Below are 21,622 nucleotides of genomic sequence, written 5' to 3'. Positions count from 1 at the left end.
TAAATAATAATAAATAATATTTTTTAAAATAATGTTGTTTAGAAACAAAATTCCTAATATTTAATGTTATTAATAATTTTTTATGCAATCTTTATAATACACTAGTTAAATAAAAGAAAAAAAAAGTATACAATTTATATTTTTTTATAATATTTTGAGTTAAATATATTTGTAGTACTTATAAATATTTCACATTTCACTTTTAGTTTCTCAAAATATTTTTTTTAAAAATGGTCCTTCTAAAATTTTCATCCACACATTTGATATTTTTTTGTTAAAACAATCGTTAAAATTACTATTAATTCAGTCGCTAATTAGAAAACAGTTGCAAAAATCATCGCTAATTGTATAATAGATAAAAAATCTTAGAAGTGCTTAAAAAAAATATTTAACCTAATATTTTAGTTGATATACACTGTACCCTCTAGTAAGATTACCTGCCATATATCTTTATTACTTTTGTCTATAGAAATATAATAATTATTATTAAATAAAATAAGATTTTATACCAAAAATAAGTTAAAGATTTTTTCTTTTTGCGGACCTTTCTCCTCAAGGGAAAGGAAGAATCTTAGTCAACCTATTTTAAAAATTAGTCAGCCCCTTTTGGAAAATCATTTCAAATATTCTACTATTATAATTTGATAAATATTTTTTATTTCATATATATTATTTATAAAGTACTAGTATTTAATATATATCTCTTTTATTAATCAGATAATAGAGATATATTAGAAAACATTTCTACGGCAACGCAGTTCAAAGCAACATGAACAATATCCGTTTGTTTCTTTGAATTTCAATCATCATTATCTTCCTCTCTCTTTTTATTAGACATAGTTTAGAGGAAATTAAGGAAAACACCAACGTTGTTAGCAATGCCAAGAGGCAAAATGAAGTTTGACGAGGATCTTGGTCCTGACCGTGAAGATGATTTTCAAACAGATGATGAAGAAAATCAAGCAGAAAGGGTTTTTGATAATTTGGATGATGATGATACCGAATCAGATATTAATAATAATTCTCCTCCTTCAAGAAATTTATCCAATGAGGTTGACTTCAATACCTCTTGGCCTCAAACCTATAGGTACAATATACATATACCTATACATATACATGCTTTCTTAATTATTATATATTCTTAATTGTTATATTCTCTAACATTTTCTCAGAGTTTTTGACCTTATTCATTCAACAAAAAAATATTCATATACATGTTTTCTTAATTGTTATATACTTATATACTCGTTAATTTATTGTTCAATTCGCATAGTATGATTTCTCAAAGTTTTGTCGCTTGTCATTCGACGAAAAAAATGATAATTACTATGAAATTGATGCATGGTAATGTTATAGGCCAATTGATTTTAATATGTGGATGTTGGTTGGCATTACAACAAAATGTTCTCATGCATGCATGATCAATAATGACTATAATAATAACTGCAATGGTGAGTTTAGGATTGTTGCACCTTGAATTTTAGAAGCTTAAATTGTGTAGCTTCTTAGTTGGTTTGATTTTGGTGTTTTTGAAAGGTGCGCTTAATCTGTTTGTTGAAATGTGTAGGACATCTATGGACATGTTAACAAGTGTAAGTAAGACACCACCTGGGATTAATTTCTTCAAGATAATTAGTTCAGCAGGGAAGATTATTGTCCCTAAGGAATGCGTCCAAGATGAATTTACCAATTCTTTGACTTTACCGCTTGTTTCTGACGAAAAAACTTCAATCGGAAAAGAGGAACCTATATCGAAACCTCAAGTTCAATCACATGTCAGCTGTCCGAAAATTTCTGCCACTGAGTTTTCGCCACCAGAGAGGGAAAGTTCCTTTGCACAATCAGTGATTAATGGTATGTATGATTATCATCTTGGTTTGTTCTAGAATTTTTCATTTGCGTATAATGAAATAAAATTTGTTTTGAATGAAGGGACCAATATATTATGTGGTATCGGGCTTATGACCATTCCGTATGCTGTAAAAGAAGGAGGGTGGTTGAGCCTTGCAATACTGCTACTGTTTGCTCTCGCTTGTTGCTATACTGGAATTTTATTGATGAGATGTTTACAAAGCCGTCCTCAACTCAACACCTATCCAGATATTGGCCAGGCTGCTTTTGGAATTGCTGGTCGCTTGGGGATTGCGGTGAGTACAATAAGACTTACAAGTGTGTTTTCGCGTGTTTGTCAATATCAAGTGAAATCTAACAACTATGTTTTGTCCAAATGCAGATCATTTTATACATGGAACTATTTGTAAGTCAAGAGTTTGATCTGTGACCAATTCTTTTTATCTGTTCTTTTCAAAATTTTCTCTCGTATGAGCTGAAAGGTGCATAGTTTTTATTTGTAGGGTTCTTGTGTTGAGTATATAACACTTGTCAGTGATAACCTCTCGTCACTTTTCCCCAACACCGGCATGAACTTAGCTGGTACAGAGCTAAGTACAAATCAAGTTTTTTCCATCACTGCAGCTCTTCTAGTTTTACCGACAGTTTGGTTGCGAGATTTAAGCCTGCTTTCATATATTTCAGGTTAGATTCTTACAGTGTGATCAAATAATGACTATAGCATTATACCGTAGTGAAATTTGCATAAAACCACTATTGTTCTGCTATTTAAGACAAGGTTTTGTCAAACAATGGCTATATAATAACATAGCAGAATTTGAGGAAAAAATCACTATTTTCCGTGATCTGTGATTTCTAACACTGGTTTCTTGGTCAAATCACATGTTCTTTAATTCTTTTACAATTTCTCCTTTTGAAAGGTAGCTCTTGATGACTGTTTCACCTTTGTATTCAGTTGGAGGAATATTTGCAACAACACTTGTAGCACTTTGCTTGTTTTGGGCTGGTGCAGTAAACCAAATTGGATTTATCAATCCAAGAACGAAAATTTTAGACATTGAAAACATATCTGTATCAATTGGTCTCTTTGGTTTCGGATTTGCTGGCCATGCTGTTTTTCCAAATGTCTACTCTTCCATGAAGGATCAATCCAAATTCCCATTAGTTCTATATATCAGGTTAGCATAAAATCCTTTATTGAATTTTGAGACTTTTCTCATTTTAGAGAGTAAAATAACTCAAGATCATTGCTCATTCATTTTACTTTCTTGTGCAGTTTTGTTTTCTGTCTTGTTATGTACGTTAGTGTAGGAGTAGTCGGATATTTACTGTTTGGTGACAAAGTTGAATCTCAGTTTACCTTAAACATGCCAAAAGAGTTATATGCATCAAAGATAGCAATCTGGACAACGGTAAGAATGCGAAATTAATCTCTTTCTTTTTAACTTATGTTTTATTAAGTTTATCATACATTTAAACAAATTTCTGTGTTTTATATAGGTTGTGACTCCTCTAGCAAAATACGCCTTAACATTGTTGCCTATTGTATCAAGCATAGAGGAACTTGTTCCTTTTCCTAGGCTAAGATGTTATGCTATGTCTATTGTTATCAGAACAGCTTTAGTTCTTGCAAGTTTAGCTGTGGCTCTCTCTTTTCCATATTTTGGTAAGTATTTTCCTTACTATTCTCAACATCATGCACATCATAGTTCTATATTGCGGTCTAGAACTCCGATATACAGATTTAAGAGGTCTTCGCAACGGAAAGACAACGATGATTTTGGCTGCTTTCGCTTAAGACTTGCAGCATAATTGACCGCAATTTAGAACAATGATGCACATTGTTTTGTTTACACACGGCCATGGTTTTAAAAACGGCCGATGACCGTGATTTTAGCCACGAAAACTTTTAACTTCATGACAGAGAGTGAATTTATGGTGTTTAACATTCTTTCAAATTTATTGCAGGTTCTGTAATGGCACTAATTGGTTCTATGTTGTCAATGATAGTTGTAAGTTCTCTATTCAAATTTACTCTTCTTTCTATGTAAATACATCATGGAAGCAGATATTTATTTACATAATCTTCATGTTTTATCACAGGCACTTATTTATCCTTGTGCATGTTATCTCAAGCTACACAGTGGCAGATTATCAAATATGCAGGTATTGCAATCAAGACTTCTTTGTAATCATTCTATGCTTTTATGAGCAAATATCCAAATTAGATATAACAAGTTACATGTTTAATATATTTTTTTATTATTTTCAGATAACAAATTGCATTTTGGTTATTATTGTGGGGGTGATAAGCGGTATCATAGGAACATACTCAGCTACTACAAGAATAGCTGGCAAGGGAGACTAATAGAGAGAATTTTATTTAAACTCACTTCTTTTCTTGGCTTGTGTTGGATATTTAAGACTTTTTCAGGTACACAAGTCAAAAAAAGTTGTTGTATCTTTAGTTGTATTTCTTGTAGGTGCCTTGAACAAACCATAGTTGATATCTAGCTCTTTAGTACTGACATCTCTAAAAAATGATGTGTTCGTGTCAATGTCGGATATCAATACGACACTGACGTTTGTGGTTAATTTCAATTTATTTATTATTTTAAATTATTATTGATGTAGACGTGTCAGTATCGGTGTCGTATCCGGTGCCCGTGATATCTATTCATAAGAAAAGGATTATAGATACATGTTAGTGAATGCTTAGAATAAGTATGTGTCTTTGATTTGTAATATTATAAATTTTGATTAAAATGAATTTAGGCAAAGCCTTCCATACCTTTAAAATGGTTTTTTATTCATCCATTATGTTTTGTCTTGTTCTCTATTTTTAAATTTTGATGTCTGTACTTGCTAGAAAGTAGAAAGTTTAACATAGGGGTGGTCAGAGACTTTAAGGATTTTTGTTGGTTTCTAGCAAGCTTATGATGGCGAGAGAGCCTATTTCAAAGGTGCGTTTGGTGTGGAGAGAATAAGTTCACGTGAAGTGAGAAACTCTATATTTTTTTGGGTGTTTTACCGTATGTCCTGAATATCTCTCTCAACCCAAAAGTTGAGGTATTTATCGAGACCTATTGGCCAGGTTTTTAGGGCTTCTTAGAAATTGCAACCGTCCACCTTGTAAAGGTAGTGACCGTTGAATTTCTATTTCTTAGGTACACATGGGTTATTCCCTTGGCTCCTTTTATGCATTATCTCAAACCAAGACTTGCCATTTCCCATGTTTTCTTATATTGGGCGAGCGAGAGTGTCAAAGAGCAATGTCATACCCCTCACGAGCGATAGGATTCCAGCGTCCTTTTTGATGATATGGTCTCCTCGCCCCTTGGGGGCCCTTCGCAAATATATCACTACACATTCCCTCAAGCACAAGGATTTTATTAAAGGGTGAAATGCTTAATTGATTTATGCATCGGGGAAGCCTTTCTGGTGAGACACTTTGTCCCTCAGTGGAGGCATTTATAGGCGAGTCTCTCGATAAAGACTTTGGTCGAATCCCTCAAGCGATATTCTAGGCGGAGTCTCTCGGGGGTAGACTTCCGTCAAGTCCCTTAAGTGAGACTTTAGGATGACTCTTCCTAATGAGACCCTAAGTCCTACATGTATGGTTTTAAGTTTAGCTTATCTGATGAGACCCTAAGTCCCTAAGGCAAGGCGTTGAGACGAGCCTATCTGATGAGACTCTATGTCCCTTAGGCAAGAATTTTAGATGTGAGTCTCTCAGGCAAGGCTTCTATCGAATCCCTTAGGCGAGACTTTAGCATGAACCTTTCTAGTGGGACCCTAAGTCCTTTAGACATGGTTTTAAGTTAAGCTAGTCTTATGAGACCTTAAGTCCTTCAGGCGAGACGTTGAGAGGAGTCCGTCTGATGAGATTCTAAGTCCCTCAGGCAAGACATTTAAAGGAGAGTCTCTCGAGAAAGACTTTGTTTAAATACCTCAAGCGAGACCCTAGGTTGAGTCTTTCGGGGAAGATTTTCATCGAGTCCCTGAAGCGAGACTTTAGGCTAAACCTGTGTGGTAAGACCATAAGTCCCCTTGGCGAAGTTTTAATTTGAGCTTGTATGATGAGACCTTAAATTCTTCAGGTGAGGCGTTAAATGGAGCATCTCTGATGAGACTCTAAGTCCCTCAGGCGAGACGTTTAGAGGCGATTCTCTCTAGAAAGACTTTGGTTAAATCCCTCAGGAGAGACTCTAGGTTTATTCTCTCAAGCCAGATTTTTTTCGAGTCCTTCAAGAGAGACTTCAAGTTAAACATGTCTACTGAGACCCTAAGTTCCCCATGCACGGTTTTAAGTTGAGCGTGTTTGATGAAACCCTAGGTTCTTCAAGAGAGGCGTTGAGAAGAGCCTATGTAATGAGGCTTTAAGTTCCTTAGGCGGGGCGTTTAGAAGCGAGTCTCTTGGGCAAGACTTTAGAGTGAACCCGTCTAGTCCCATAAGTCCCTCTAGAAAGTTGTTGAAAAGAGCTTGTCTAATGAGACCCTAAGTCCCTAAAGCGAGGTGTTTAAAAGCAAATCTCAAAAAATACTTTAGTTGAATCCCTCATGAGAGACTCTAGACTGAGTCTCTCAGGGCTTATTTTTGTTGAGTCCCTTCGACGATACTTTAAGCTGAACAAGTCTAGTGATACCCTAAGTCCCCCAGGTGAGATTTTAAGTTGAGCATGTCTAATAAGAATCTAAGTCCCTCAGGAAATGAATTTAGAGGCGAGTTTCTCGGGAAAGACTTCGTTCGAATCCCTCAAGCGAGACTCTAAGATGAACCTGACTAATGAGACCCTAAGTCTCCTAGATGGGGTAATGAGTTATACCTTCCTGAAGAGACCCTAAGTCTCTCGGGATAGTTTTTTAGAAGAGCTTTTCTGATGAGACCATAAATCCCTTAGGCGAGGTGTTTAAAATTTATTCTCTTGGGAAAAACTTCGTTTGAATCCCTTAGGCAAAACTCTAGGATGAGTCTCTCAGACCAGACTTCCGTTGAGCCCCTCGAGAGAAAATTTAATCTGAACATGTCTGGTGAGACCCTAAGTCCCCCATGAGGGGTTTTAATTTGAGCATCTTTGATGAGACCCTAAGTCCCTCAGGTGAGGCATTGAGAATAGTCTATCTGATGAGACGTTAAGTCCCTCAGGCGATGCGTTGAGAGGAACATGCCTGATGAGACCCTAAGTCCCTCAGGCAAGGCATTGAGTTGAGAGGAGGCGGTCCCCCCCCCACTTATAGTCCATTTGCATTGCCCTAAAGAGCATAAATGGTCTTCTATTGGAAGTCCAATGTACTCTTATTTCCTTAAGAGACAGAGAGGATCTTCCTATAGAAGTTCATCATATTCGTATTTCCTTAAGAGGCGGAAAGGATCTTCTTGCGGAAGTCCATCGTATCTTGTATTGCCTTAATAGGTGGAAAGGATTTCCTATGGAAGTCCAACATACTTGTATTGACTTAAAAGGTTGCAAGGATCTTCCTGTGGAAGTCACCGTGCATAACAGTAAAGCCAAAGTATTCTTTATGCTCATTAACATTTAATGATACATAGGTGGGAAACACGCCCACCCCCCCCCCCCCTAAAAATTCGTAAATATTCTAACTATAATAATATTTCAAACTGATGGAATTCCAAGTATTAGGGACAAGTCGGTATCCAATTCTTTTAGTATGTATGCTCCATTTGGTAGCTTATGGAAAATGCGATATGATTCTCCCTAGTTTGGCTTCAATTTTCTCTGCTGGGTAGGCAAGACAACTTGTTGTAACACCAAGTCACCTTCATGCATTTTCCTTGGTATTACCTTGAAAATTGTATTTTCTGACCTCTCTATACTTGGAGACAAAATTTTAGATGTGGGAGATATATCTTAACTCATTGATTAAGTCAGCGATGCACCTCTGCCCTGAAGCATTCACCTCATGGTCTGTGAACGTCACTATCAATCATAACATCTTCCACGTGCACCATGGTAAACGGGGTCACCCTCGTAGTTGAATAGGAGTGGTATGGTGCGACCATAGTATTTCATAGAGTAACTCGACCTACGGTCCATTGGCATCATTAAACTTTTTGTTAATCTCTTTTAATATCACTTTGTTTGCAGATCGCGCTTGTTCGTTGGCCTGTAGGTGGACAATAATGACAAACTTTGTTTGTACTCCCCGTTCACGGCAAAAATTTGTAATTATGGTACTGACAAATTGTGTTCCTTTGTTAGAGACAATGACGCCTGGTAACCCGAACCAGCACATAATCTTTTGATAGTAGAAATGGAGAACTCATTTTGCTGTAATCTTGGATACAACCTCCGCCTTTATCAATTTTGTGAAGTAATCAACCCCCACAATCAAGAATTTTTACTTCCCAAGCATTAGGGGGTATGGGCTTAGAATGTCCATCTTCACTAGTAGAAAGGAAATGGTGATGTCATCAAGTGAATGAGCTCAGTTGGAGCGTGATGTAAGTTTGCGTGTCTCTGACACTTGTCACACTTCTTGAAGAACGTCACATCGTCCTTTAACAATGTAGTCCAATGGTAGTCTGCCCTACGTAGTTTGTGGGCTAGAGCTCTACCACCGATATGGATTTTGCATGCTCCCTGATGAACCTTTGTGAGAACCAGGGTGGTTTCGTGCTCCCCGAAACATCGTAGCATTGGGGAGGCCTTTCGTATATTATAAAGTGTTCCCGCCATAAGGTATATCTAGAAGCCTACTTCTGGACCTTCTCCGCCCCTTCACACAAATAGCATAATATGGGCGACATCCAACTGAATTCGAGGGCGGCTTCCACGTTATAGATCTCATTTGTCTCAATGTTAGGGGCAATGAGAGTTTCTTTTATTAATGTCTGATTGTATCCCGCTATCTTCGTGTCGGCAAGTTTAGACAGAAGGTATGTTCTAAAATTTTGCTCCCTATTTAGGTACTTTACTTCAAAACACTCAAAGTGTGTTAATAAATCTTACCTTGTAGAGATAATTTATGAGTTAAGGCTCTTTAGTCGGGTTCTCCCCGTCGACTTGATTGGTGGCCAACTGGGAATCTTTTTTTCTCCTTTAGTATTGAAGCACCAATTTTTAGGGTGGGGACCATACCGACTATGAGAGCTTTGTACTCTGTCTGGTTTTATCCTGATATAAAATTTTAATGATTGCTTGATCATTATGTTATATGGCCCTTCTAGCACTATCTGTGTGCCGCTCCCCTTAATGTTTGAGGCATTATCGACCAAAATCCACCATTATAAGTGTCAATTGATTGGACAATACAAAATTTTATCCATAACTTTCAGAAAACTCCCGATTCAACTGGAACGACTCCAAACAACTTTTAGGAATATTTTCTTAATAAAAAGAGTCTTTAAAAAATTGTTTTTTGTGTGTGTGATTTATCCGTATAACTTTACAAAAAAGCCCTTTTGTTTTTACAACACACAATTCACTCAGATGTATCAGGACGAGCTTTCACACTTTTCCTCTTTTAAACTTTGAAGCTTCAGGACTTGTTAGGTAACCTAATCATATATACATTTTCTTGAATTCTTTTTGGAGATGAGACTTGAGACTTATTCAAGTTGAGTGCCATCATCAGAGAATGTTTGGAGTGATCTTCAAACCCTAACTTGTCAGCTTGAATCTTTAATCGCTTGTTATCCTTGAATTCTTAAAGTTTGTTATGCAAGTTTCCTTATAGGTTGCATCATTAAAGACTCCTTTTAGTTGTCATCATCAAAATCACATTGTCGAGAGCTTCTTTGATTGCTTCTTCAATTAACCTGCAAAATATGGTTCAACAATATGCATTAACCCTATTTTATACCTTTTTAGGTTGAAAGATGGAAATCCAATCAAAGAAGACCAACAACCGAGCCAAGCTAGGAATATGATCCAAGATTTTGAAACAAAAATCGGGACATATTCGATGGGCGAATTTAGGCTCGATCAATAAAAGTACAACATGAAGCATGGCTAGAATACAAGTGAAATTAGTTGGTTGAATTTGAACTCAACCAGCAAATATGAAGCATAATGGAAAGGTTCGAGAATAGTGAAAATTCATCGGGAAAAATTGTAGCTCACTAGAAAATTTAAGGCGAAAAAGGAAAGGAGACTGAGAAGACTTAGTTTCTAAAAACTAACAAAATCATAAAATATTTAATGCTTAGAATTCTAAAACTAAATTTATATAAATTCCTAGAAAATAAGACAAATAGATGAAATGGTAAACCCATAAACTTCAATCTTTATCTTCAAAATAAAATCAAGAAAATTCAAACACTTCCACATATTTACTCACTAATATGACACATAGATTCACGTCAAATAACAAATACACCTGAGTAGAAATTACTGGTTGATATTGTTGTCCATGTAAGTCTTCAACAATTTTGTCCATGAGTGCACATTACTTTCTCAGCCAATTCAACTTTGTAAAAAAAAAAAACCCTTTTGTAATGCCAAGTATTGCTATCACCTTCCTTTTCAATATCTTTATAGTTTTAAACATAAAATAATGAGCTACTAAAACCACAAACAACCCGCACCAAATTTAAAAGGATCGATTTGACCAACAAGAGGAGGAGTTGTGTATTGACCAACAACAAGAAGAGGAGTTGTATATCGCACACCCTGAACTTTAGGAACACAACAATGAACATGAATTGGAAAGACACAAAATTCCTCACTTTATTTTTGAAAAATATTCCCTTTGGTCCTTAATATAAGAAAATTTTACTTTTTAGGTTCATTAAATAATCAATGTATTTAGACTACATGTAGTCTAAATACATTGAATCTTCAATGAACCTAAAAATTAAATTTTTTCTTATACTAAATACCAGAGGTAGTACAAGTTTTCCCTCATTTTTTATCATGAAAAGACACATATACCCTTACTTTATGGTTAAAGGACACATATGCTCTCATTTTTTCTCAAAAAGGTACAATTGCCCTTTTATTGTTATGAATTATGTAACTTCATCATCCATCGCTTCATTTGTACAAACCCATAAATTCAAACACCCAAATGCAAAGCACTCACAACAGCTATAGCAACAACAACCCATATCTCTCAAACTCGCAAGTTCGAACAACAAAGGAATCGAATTTGAAGACTGAGCCTTAATGAAACAATGGAAACATATTTGAAGATTGATACTTAACAAAGGAATTAAATTTCGTGTATATTATTCTCTTCAATAATTGATAAGTTTGTAATTTACATATTTGACACTATCATTCTCACACATTTATTAACTTACTTAGGCACTAAGTAATACGAAAAGACCCAAAAGTTATGCATATTTGAGAATTATCTTAACAAATATGCATTGATCCTATTTTATACCTTTCTAGGTTAAAAGATGGAAAAGCAAAGCAAAGAAGATCAATTGCCAAGCCATATTACAAATCTCATCCAAAGCCTAGAAGCTAAAGTTAGGTCAAATTTGCTAGGCAAATTTAGGCTTGATCAATGAAAGTAAAATAGAATGCATGGCTAGTAGACAAGTGAAATTTGTTGGAAGATTTTGAGTTTAATCAACGAATCTGAAGCAGATTGGAAAAGATCACGAACATGGAAAATTCATTGGGCGAAATTATAGATCACCCTAACGAATTTAAGACAAAAAAACAAAGGTAGTTGAGAAGACTTAGAGCAAAGCAACCTAAAAATAAGATTCACTTGGAAAAATATAGCTCGCCTGAAAATTGAGATTAGCTTCTAAAATTCATAAATAGGGGGCAAGTCCAATTCATTTGAAATATCACTTTTTCATAATTTTAATTAGTTTATAGTTTAGTTAAACTCTCACTGAGAAAGTTAGAGCTGTTATAATACCGAAAGCCTGTCGAGATGGAGCAACATAAAAATATATCTTATTGTCTACAGAAGATCACCTTCTAACTATCATCATCATGCGTAAATCAATTCTCTTGTTGGGGTTAGGTTTGTACATTACTATGTATTTTATCTACTTGATGTGACCATGGTGTTTAGCATTAATCGATCAAATATAATTGATCTTTCATCTTATTCTTAGTGCCTTTTATATGTTTATTATGTTTGTGGATCTATGAAATTCTGAGAGAATCTCATAGGTCTAAACCAAATGTAACTTGTGGTTATACTTTAAATGAGATGGTCATTTAAAATATAATATTTGGTTCTAATTGATGTCGTGAGGTGTTTTACATTAATACCTAGAAATCATCTTTAATGAACTAGAGTCTTGAGATATATCAAGATGTGATATTCACATGTATTGTTGAAGCATAATATTTTTATATTATTTATTAAAATATTAGATTGAAATATTATAATATTTTTATTTTTTTAATATTATTTTTATATCAGACATAAATAACATTGTTGAGCAATAGTGGATAGAGTATGTATTGAAATTAAAATTGAACGAGTGTCTTACCCGTGCGTTCGCACGGGTACCTGTCGTTTCCGCGTATTTGGGTTTAGAAAAATCAGAAATATTAGGAAAAAATTATAAATTAGATTAGAGGTTAACATACAGAAAAATGGTGTGTGGAAAACAGAAGTTATTTTTAAAGTGTTGGGCCTAAATGTTTGTAAGAATATGTTGGGCCTAATTTGATAAGTCAATTTAATAATATTTTACTGCATCGCACGCGAACCCGTCGTTTTCGCGTATTTGGATTGAGTCAAATAAAAGGTATTAGTAAAAGATTATATTTTAGTTAAAATTGAAAAACTTACAAATTAGTAGGGTATGGATAGGGTACTATAGTACCCGTTCCCATATATGCAGTTTAAAAAATTCACGTACTGAAGCCCATATCTGCGTGGGCATCAACGTTTGAGCCTGATCCCGTGTCCTATGGATTAAAAAATATAGCTACTATAACAGTCAAGTCAAAGGTGCATTTGGATTGAGGATAATAAAAGGTATTCGTAAACAACTAAATTGTGGTTAAAATGGATAAAATTATGAAATTACTAATATTAAACAAATTGAATATTGAAAAAAAAAAGTCATTAATAATTAAACTATAATTAATATATTTTAGGACAATTAAAATACAATTAAAGTGAGACAAACATATATTATATAAATATTTCAAAGTACATATATTTAATTTATTTTTTTAACAAAAGAAAGATAATAGCATAACAAATGATAGATGCTAGTAGGGACTCGTTCCCATATCTGCAGTTTAAAAAATTCACGTACTGAAGTCCATATTCGCGTAGGCACCAACGTTTGAGGTTGTTCCCGTATCCTATAGATATTTAAATTCGTTTAATTTATTATTTTAACAAAAGAAAGATAATGGCATAACAAATGATAGATGCTAGTAGGGACCTGTTCCCATATCCGCAGTTTAAAAAATTCACGTAATTAAGCCCATATTCGCGTAGGCACCAACGTTTGAGCTTGTTCCCGTATCCTATAGATATTTAAATTCGTTTAATTTATTTTTTAACAAAAGAAAGATAATGGCATAACAAATGATAGATGCTAGTAGGGACCCGTTCCCATATCCGCAGTTTAAAAAATTCACGTACTGAACCCCATATTCGCATAGGCACCAACGTTTGAGCTTGTTCCCGTATCCTATAGATATTTTAATTCGTTTAATTTATTTTTTTAACAAAAGAAAGATAATGGAATAGCAAATGATAGATGCTAGTAGGGACCCGTTCCCATATCCGCAGTTTAAAAAATTCACGTACTGAAGCCCATATGCGCGTAGGCACCAACGTTTGAGCTTGTTCCCATATCTTATAGATATTTAAATTCATGCAATCCACCAGTACAGTTCAATGGCAGCCGTCACTTTGATTCATGTGTGTTCCTACGGGTACCCATCGTTTTTGCGGATTTGGATTGAGGATAATAAAAGGTATTAATAAAAGACTAAATTTTGATTAAAATGGGTAAAGTTATAAAATTACTAATATTAAATCATTTATTCATATTCTATATTAATTTAAATTAGTAATTAAATCATTTAAAAAAATAATGGTTGAAAATACTTTAACCATACAAATGAATAATTAATTGAAAATAGTTTAATTATACACTTTTCATAATCACCAAAGATGTATAATACTGATATACTTCCTGTTAATATTTAATATTTTGATCAGTAATTTAATATTCCCGTTAATATTCAATATTTTTATTAGTAACTTCATGTTCCTTTATATTCAATATTTTGATTAGTAACTTCATGTTGCCGCTAATATTAATATTTTGATCAGTAACTTCATGTTCCTTTTAATATTCAATATTTTTATCAATAATTTCATGTTCCCGTTATTAGTAAATTCATGTTTCCGTTATTATTCAATATTTTGATTAGTAACTTCATGTTCCCGTTAATATTCAATATTTTGATCATTAATTTAATATTCCCGTTAATATTCAATATTTTGATCACTAACTTCATATTTCTGTTAATATTAATCGATTAAAATAAATTTACAAATCAAATATATTATTCCATATATAAAAATATTTAAATCGATCGTATAATTATTCCTATATATAAATAATTTTGTTTGGAATTATCTATAAAAATATTTAAATCAATAGTAAACTAATTCTTGTTATTATTTAATATTTAATTAAATGTGTTAATAGCAGTACCATATACATGTATCATATAAGTACCCGTTTGTATCGGTATAAATATATGTCATTCTTATAAAAATGTCATTCAATTGATAATACTAAATCATGTTTGATGTTATGTTTCATCATTTATTTTTAATTGTACGTAATATTTTATAATTTAAAAAATAGAAAAATAAAATATAATGTAAATATTATTAAATAAAAAAATAAAGACTATTTTAAAGTAAAAAGTAGAAAAAAGAAAACAAATTAGATTATTTAATCTACCTGAATATATGTAGAAACTAACATAAAGATGATTATTTGTTAACAAAATTGTAAAGTAACACTAATTTTTAAAATTTATTTTAAAACTTCAAATATAAAAATTTGACTCGTTTCTAATATTTGGCTCATTTTAATAGTCTTAAAAGTAAAATAAGAGATATTGGAGAACAAAAATAAGAGACAAAAATAATATCATTTATACAAATATTTGAAATAATGATATATTATTTTCCCGTATGTTGACATCATTTATAAGTAATCTGTAACGATAGTTATTTTTAAAATAAGTATTGAGAATAGGCATTGAAAATTGATAATTGTGAAAAATAAAAATTAATTCCATGTATTATTATCTTAAAAAAGATTGTATCTTAAATGGAAACCATAAATATTACAATATAGAATTAGAAAGATTTATCACTTAAAGTTAAATAATCATTGAGAAATTTGAAAGGGAGTGCAATTAAAACCAAATAAACCATTCCATCGCAGAAAATATAAGATCCCTATGCCATCAAATTAATCCAAATACACCCCATCATAAATTTAATTAATGTAAAATGCATTTAGTACATTAAATTATTTCTATTGCATTGAATGGACAGCTTCATGGCTTTTTCAACTGTCAAAGGGGGCTTAGGCAAGGTGATCCGCTTTCGCCTTTGCTCTTTTGTTTGGCGGAAGACGTCCTAAGTCGGGGAATTTCTAAACTTGTTTCTGATAATAAAGTCAAGCTTATGCATGCTTCGCAAAACGTTATGTTTCCGTCTCATACTCTGTATGCCGACGATATAATCCTTTTCTCTCGTGGCTGTTTCTCCTCTATTGAAGCTTTCAAAGGGCTGTTCTCTTCTTATGCAGAGTGTTATGGTCAGATTTGCAACCCCAGCAAGTCGGTTATTTATGCAGGTTCCATGTCCAATGATCGTCATAGTTTGCTGGCTAACCTCTTTGGCTTCAGCAAAGGTCAGCTTCCTTTTATCTATTTGGGAGTTCCGATTTTCAAAGGCAGACCAAAAGCGATTTATTTCCAGCCTTTGGCGGATAAGATTAAAGCCAAGCTTGCTGCGTGGAAAGCTAGTTTGCTATCGATAGCCGGTAGAGTGCAATTGGTTCGGTCGGTTATTCAAAGCATGACGGTTTATTCTATAATGGTTTACTCATGGCCTATTAGTCTTATTAAGCTTGTTGAAGGGTGGTGTCGTAACTTCATATGGAGTGCCGATATGAATAAGCGGAAATTAGTTACCGTGGCTTGGAAGCAATGTTGTAAAAGTGTGAAAGATGGGGGATTGGGCATTAGATCTTTAAGGACTCTCAATGATGCTGCAGATCTGAGACAGTGCTGGACTATTTATAATGGTCAGGACGACTGGGCTCGGATTCTTAAATCTAAAGTTATCAAAAGAGGAAAGCGGGTACAATGCCATGTTTTTTCTTCAATCTGGTCCGGGAGCAAGTCTTTTCTTAATATCATCGAGTCCAATTCGCTGTGGCTGGTCGGAAATGGGGAAAATATTAATCTTTGGAGTGACAATTGGAGTGGGCAGCCTCTTAAGGATATTCTCACTGAGGATCCTCCTGCGGCTTTTAATGACATGCTAAAAGATTTCATTTTTGATGGCAAGATAGTTCTCCCGCCAGAGCTTCTGGTTTCTTATCCTAATTTGCGGCAAGTTTGCGAGTCGACGGTGATTAATCCTCAGGCGCAGGATTATTTGATATGGAAACCATCTGACAGTGGTTTTTTGACCCTGAAAGAGGCATATTATTTCTGCTGCAGGACTATTCAAAGTTCCTGGGGTCGAGTTCTTTGGAACCGGGCCATCCCGCCTTCGAAGTCTCTGCTCTTTTGGAGATTGTTTCATGGCAAATTACCGACTGATGACAATCTTTGTTTACGAGGTCTGCACCTTCCTTCGGTTTGCAATCTCTGCTTTTCAAATACTGAATCTATTCATCATCTTTTTTTCGATTGTACCTATTCTATCTCTATTTGGAAGTGGATATGCAGTTTGATAAATATTAGTAGTGGTATATGCAGCCTGAATGATTGTATTTCTGTTCTAGAAGGATCTCATTCTGCTCAATGCCATGTGGTTATCCGGGCTGTTATTCTTAATACAGTGGCTAGCATTTGGAATGCTAGAAACTTGGTGAGATTTCAGAATAAGAAGCTGTTGTGGAAGTCTCATTGTGCGAGTATCATCTCCATCTCTTCAATGTCGGGAAATCTGACTCGGAGTCCTACAAATTCTTCCATGTCTGATTTTGTTATTTTAAAGAATTTTCAAGTTGCTCTCAACCCCCCTCGAACCCGTTCGTCCATTGAAGTTCTCTGGTTTCCTCCTCAACCCGGTTGGGTTAAGGTTAATGTTGACGGAGCTTCTGCGGGTTTGCCTCAGTTGGCCGGGTGTGGCGGTATCTTCCGTAATGAGGTGGGCGATCACCTAGGTAGTTTCTGTAGTAATTTGAGTTCTACTAATGCCCTTTTCGCGGAACTCATGGGGGCAATTCTTGCCATAGAGATTGCTATTGGTAACGGTTGGTCGAATCTTTGGTTGGAGTCTGATTCTTCTTTAGTGGTTTCGGCTTTTAGCAACCCTATGGTGGTTCCGTGGAAGATTCGAAATAGATGGAATTCTTGCTTATTTAAGTTGCGTAACTTTAACTTTTTTGCTTCACATATTTTTAGGGAGGGGAATCACTGTGCAGATAAAATTGCTAATTTGGGATTACAGGTTAATTGTTTTACTTGGTGGAACGTGGTTCCTCCAAGTGTTTTGTTGGATTTTAACAAGAACAAGTTAGGTTTTTCTTTTTTTAGGCATAGATAGGTTTGAGGTCAGGTCTTTGCCCCCCTCATTTTTGTACCTATTTTCTCTTTATATATATATATTTTGGGCTTAGTCCCTTTTAAATTAAAAAAAACATGTATACATAAACTGTTTCCAAAATTAAAATCTCTTAAAAATATATAAAATCATCTTAATTTAATAATTATAAATATAAATAAATTATTACTTTTAATATTTTTTATTAATACAACTATTATTTTAAAATAAAGATTACTTTAAATACATCAATTAATTTATTTTACATAATTTAAAAAGTAAGTATCAATAAATAAATTTATTATATTTATATTATTTATTCATATTTTTAAATATAAATAGTTTATTAAAATGTATATATTAAATTTTTTATATTTTAAGAATAAATTAATAGTATTAAAAATGTAAATTTGAGAATTTGTTTGTACTATACCTCTCATAAAGTAACATAAATTATATTTAAATTAATTCTTTTAATTAATGTTCTAAATTATACTGTTGTAATGTTATTTCATGGTTCAATCATTCCATCGCAGAAAATATAAGACTCCTATACGATCAAATCAATCCAAATACAATGAATCGGACTCTAAAGAAGCAGTGGAGATCAGTAACAAGCTGACGAATAATAAGTTGCGTAACAGTAATTTAGTCCGACAAATTTATAGTTGGATGAGTAAATTAGAGATTGTGGAGATTCGGCATATTTACCGCGAGATGAACGGTTGTGCTAATTGTTTGGCTTTGCATGGAAAACAGATGGGAGTTGGGTACCTCTTTTTTTCGAGTATGCCTAGTTGGCTTACTGACAATTTTGTAAAAGATTCAAAGGGTGTTTGGTACTCTAGAATCGGGTGTGGTTAGTCTTTTTTTTTCCTGTCGGGCTTAGGCCCTCCCTTGTACCAAAAAAAAAAAATCAATCCAAATACACTCACCATAAATGTAATTAATATAAAATGCATTTAGTACATCATAAATGAGGATGTCCTCTATAAATTTAATCCAACGGTCAATTTAGTTATTTTTAATCAATTTCAATATAATATTATTTGTTTTTTTATTTTATAAATATTCTATAAATTATTCTCTTACAAAAATTATAAAGTTTCATATTCAATTTTTTTATTATTTGATTTTTATTTTATAAAATATGAAATAAATACTACGGTAAAATTATAGAATTGAAAGCTCATGTTATTGTTACGCATATATGGTATTAAGTATTTATTTCTAAAAACAAAAAAAAATCAATGAAAATAAAGAATTGGATTTGTACCTAAATATTGAATAAAATAAGATCGAAAAAATTTAACCTAATAACAAATAATTATTTTTTCACAAAATTACTCTATAAAATAAATAATTGTGATTTATTTTATTCTGGCTCATAATTTTGCACGCCCTAGAGCCAAGGTTATCACGTGGTTAGTCTGTCTTAACAGGCTTCCAACCAAAGTAAGATTGAATAACATGGGTTTGCTTCAAAACTCCATCTGTCAGCTTTGCAATAGAGAGGAAGAAGACCTGGAGCATATCATGTTTACTTGTTCTGAAACGGCCGCGTTTTGGACTAAGAGTATGGAGTGGATCAACCTGAATACTCCCTCTCATGTTAACATGAATTGGATCAAACAGGTTGCTAAGGGGAAAGGTTGGAAGAATCAAATCTTTAAAGCTATCGCAACCGAAACGTGCTATGGTATTTGGATGTACAGGAATTCGAAAATTTTTGACAATAAAGGCTCTTATAGTGATAAGCATAGAGTTACTAGAAACATTATAGATGCTATAGTTTATAGGGGTTGGATAAAGCCCAAGTATAGGAAACATATTGTAAATATGCTTATGTAAGTAGATCAATTTATAGCTTGTAACTTTTGAGCTTTTGCTCTTTGAAATAAATGCAATCTTTTATTTCAAAAAAAAAAAATTGTGATTTATTTTAAATTTTTTCAAAACTTTTTTATCTAAAAAAAATAAGAGGTTAAAATGTTTTTTACGTACACTATGTAATATACAATACGCAAATGTAATCATACATAATAATAAAGCAAAATGAGTTTTTGGGCAATTTTGACAAGTGTCATGCTCACATTGATTCTCATTTTTTATGGGGTTACTATAAAAGGAAAATTTTTTTAAAGATAATTTTATAATTTTTTAAATATAATAATTAATACTTTGTTTTAAATTTTCACATGAAATCAAAAAAGTGGTTGAGCCATTGGAAATATGAAGCATTGAGAATATGAAGCATCTATTGGAAGTTATTAACCTTAATAATTAATAATTTCTAATTGTTTAATTGTTTTTAATTTCTTTAATCCAGTACTCTTTTATTGCTAACGCCTAACCTACAACTTCCATAAACATGCCTAACCTAAAAATTCCAAACGACCGCTCTTCTCCAATTTTGGTTTCTAAAAAATAAGCGATTATGCCGATTCCTCTTCCAAATTTTGCTTCTCAATACAAACAGTAGAATTCCATCTGTGAACATAAACAACGACTCTGTCGGTTCCTCTTTCAAATGGGTTTCTCAATGCAAACTTAAATTCTAATTTCTCTTCTCCCAATTTCTTCAATTTTCTAGGTAATTTATTTCAATTTGTGTTGATGTTACACTTCCAAGTTATATAAATAAGAACAATTTATTCTCCCATTTCACACTTCTTTCAATTCGTCCATTTTGTAACGGTTTTGTGTTTGTGCTGTGTGATATGAATTTATGGTTTGATTCTGTTGCTTGAGCAGGGAAGAGTAGTTTGATGCATCATTTTTCAACACTACTTTTAGAGAGATGGACGCTTTTAGAGGTTAGGTTTTTAAATTGATTGAGCTAATAATATTTGAAGGGGAGAGATGAAACCTGAAATACTAGATGTTTTTTGTTGTTATTCTTGAATATTGTGTTCGTGTTATTGCAGATCTTAAACGACCAAGTATTTGGATGGCTAAGTGTACTGGAATTGAATCGTGTACTATTGCTATGGATTTAGAGGATACTGATGGAAGGGAGAGGGTGAGGTAATAAATTATATTCTAGATGTTTCTTCATACTGTGTTATTGATTTCATTATATGTTTGGTTATCAAATTGAGATTTGAATTGTGAATCAAAATTTTGTTATGAATCGCAAGATGCATTGGCAAAAGAATTTGGATTGATTACTTCTCAGGAAGCAGCAAGAATGCTCTAATGAATGGTAAAGTCGGGGTTGTTGTTTCTTACTCTTGGTTATGATGAAACTCATATTACATAGGGAATTGAATAGGGTTAATGTTTCTTTTTGTCTTCCAATTTTTCAATTCATTTTATAGAGGACAATTTTGTTCCATAGAAGATAGAAGCATGCATATGATATTGTCAATAATAAATCCAAATTTGAATGTTTGAACTTGGTTATCATCACGACACAAAGAGAAAGATGAACTATCCTGCAAAATACTTTTTAGCTACTACACTCCTAAAGTTCTTCAATTTTGATCAATACCTCTGTTCTTTCACATGTTCACTTATTTTGTCTTATGCTATTTTAATATTTTTTCAATTGTGTTTCCTTGATACATCAATTTATTATCCATCATAGTTATAAGAGTTTCAAAAGTAATTTTCTTCTAAAAATTTGTTTATTTTTTCAGATACTGACTCAACTTATTGTGTGGGTGTCCCTCCCCGCAATGCAATTGAGAAGGTAAACTAATAATCAATCATCAGTTTTCTTTTTTGTTATGTGGCAAAATATTTTTTAGTAGGTAAATGCATTGCCTAATAATCAATCATCAGTTTTTTCTATAATTAAAATTTCAGGTAAATGAAAAAGAGCTGAAGAAACGGGTGACTTCTTAGTAAGCATAGTTTACTGGCAAAAGTCAATTTTTTGAGACCACTTTTAAGATGGTGAAAATTTTAGTTGGAAGCCTTATTCTGGCTTTTCTCAACTTCAATTAAGTTTAATCTTATTTTAGGAAAGAAAATATTTACAGTGAATGTGGCCTTTTTTAAATTCATGAGAATAATTTAATGTGATTTTATTTATTTGGACATATAT

General features: G+C 33.1%; 1 protein-coding gene across 1 annotated transcript; it reads left to right on the top strand.

The window, feature by feature from the left end:
* The first annotated feature begins 741 nt into the window (after positions 1–741).
* LOC131624250 (amino acid transporter AVT1D-like) lies at positions 742–4,646 on the top strand. Its single transcript, XM_058895203.1, has 11 exons — positions 742–1,087; positions 1,568–1,854; positions 1,933–2,147; positions 2,234–2,257; positions 2,355–2,535; positions 2,807–3,029; positions 3,128–3,263; positions 3,352–3,517; positions 3,820–3,863; positions 3,955–4,017; positions 4,124–4,646. Exons 1-11 carry the CDS (start codon positions 879–881, stop codon positions 4,217–4,219), a joined length of 1,644 nt encoding a protein of 547 aa, XP_058751186.1. The 5' UTR covers positions 742–878; the 3' UTR covers positions 4,220–4,646.
* Positions 4,647–21,622: the final 16,976 nt, after the last annotated feature.

Source organism: Vicia villosa, unplaced genomic scaffold (genome assembly GCF_029867415.1).
Source record: "Vicia villosa cultivar HV-30 ecotype Madison, WI unplaced genomic scaffold, Vvil1.0 ctg.000113F_1_1, whole genome shotgun sequence".
Classification (NCBI taxonomy): domain Eukaryota; kingdom Viridiplantae; phylum Streptophyta; class Magnoliopsida; order Fabales; family Fabaceae; genus Vicia; species Vicia villosa.
Note: the sequence above shows the minus strand (reverse complement) of the source record. Positions and strands in the feature narration are given on the sequence as shown.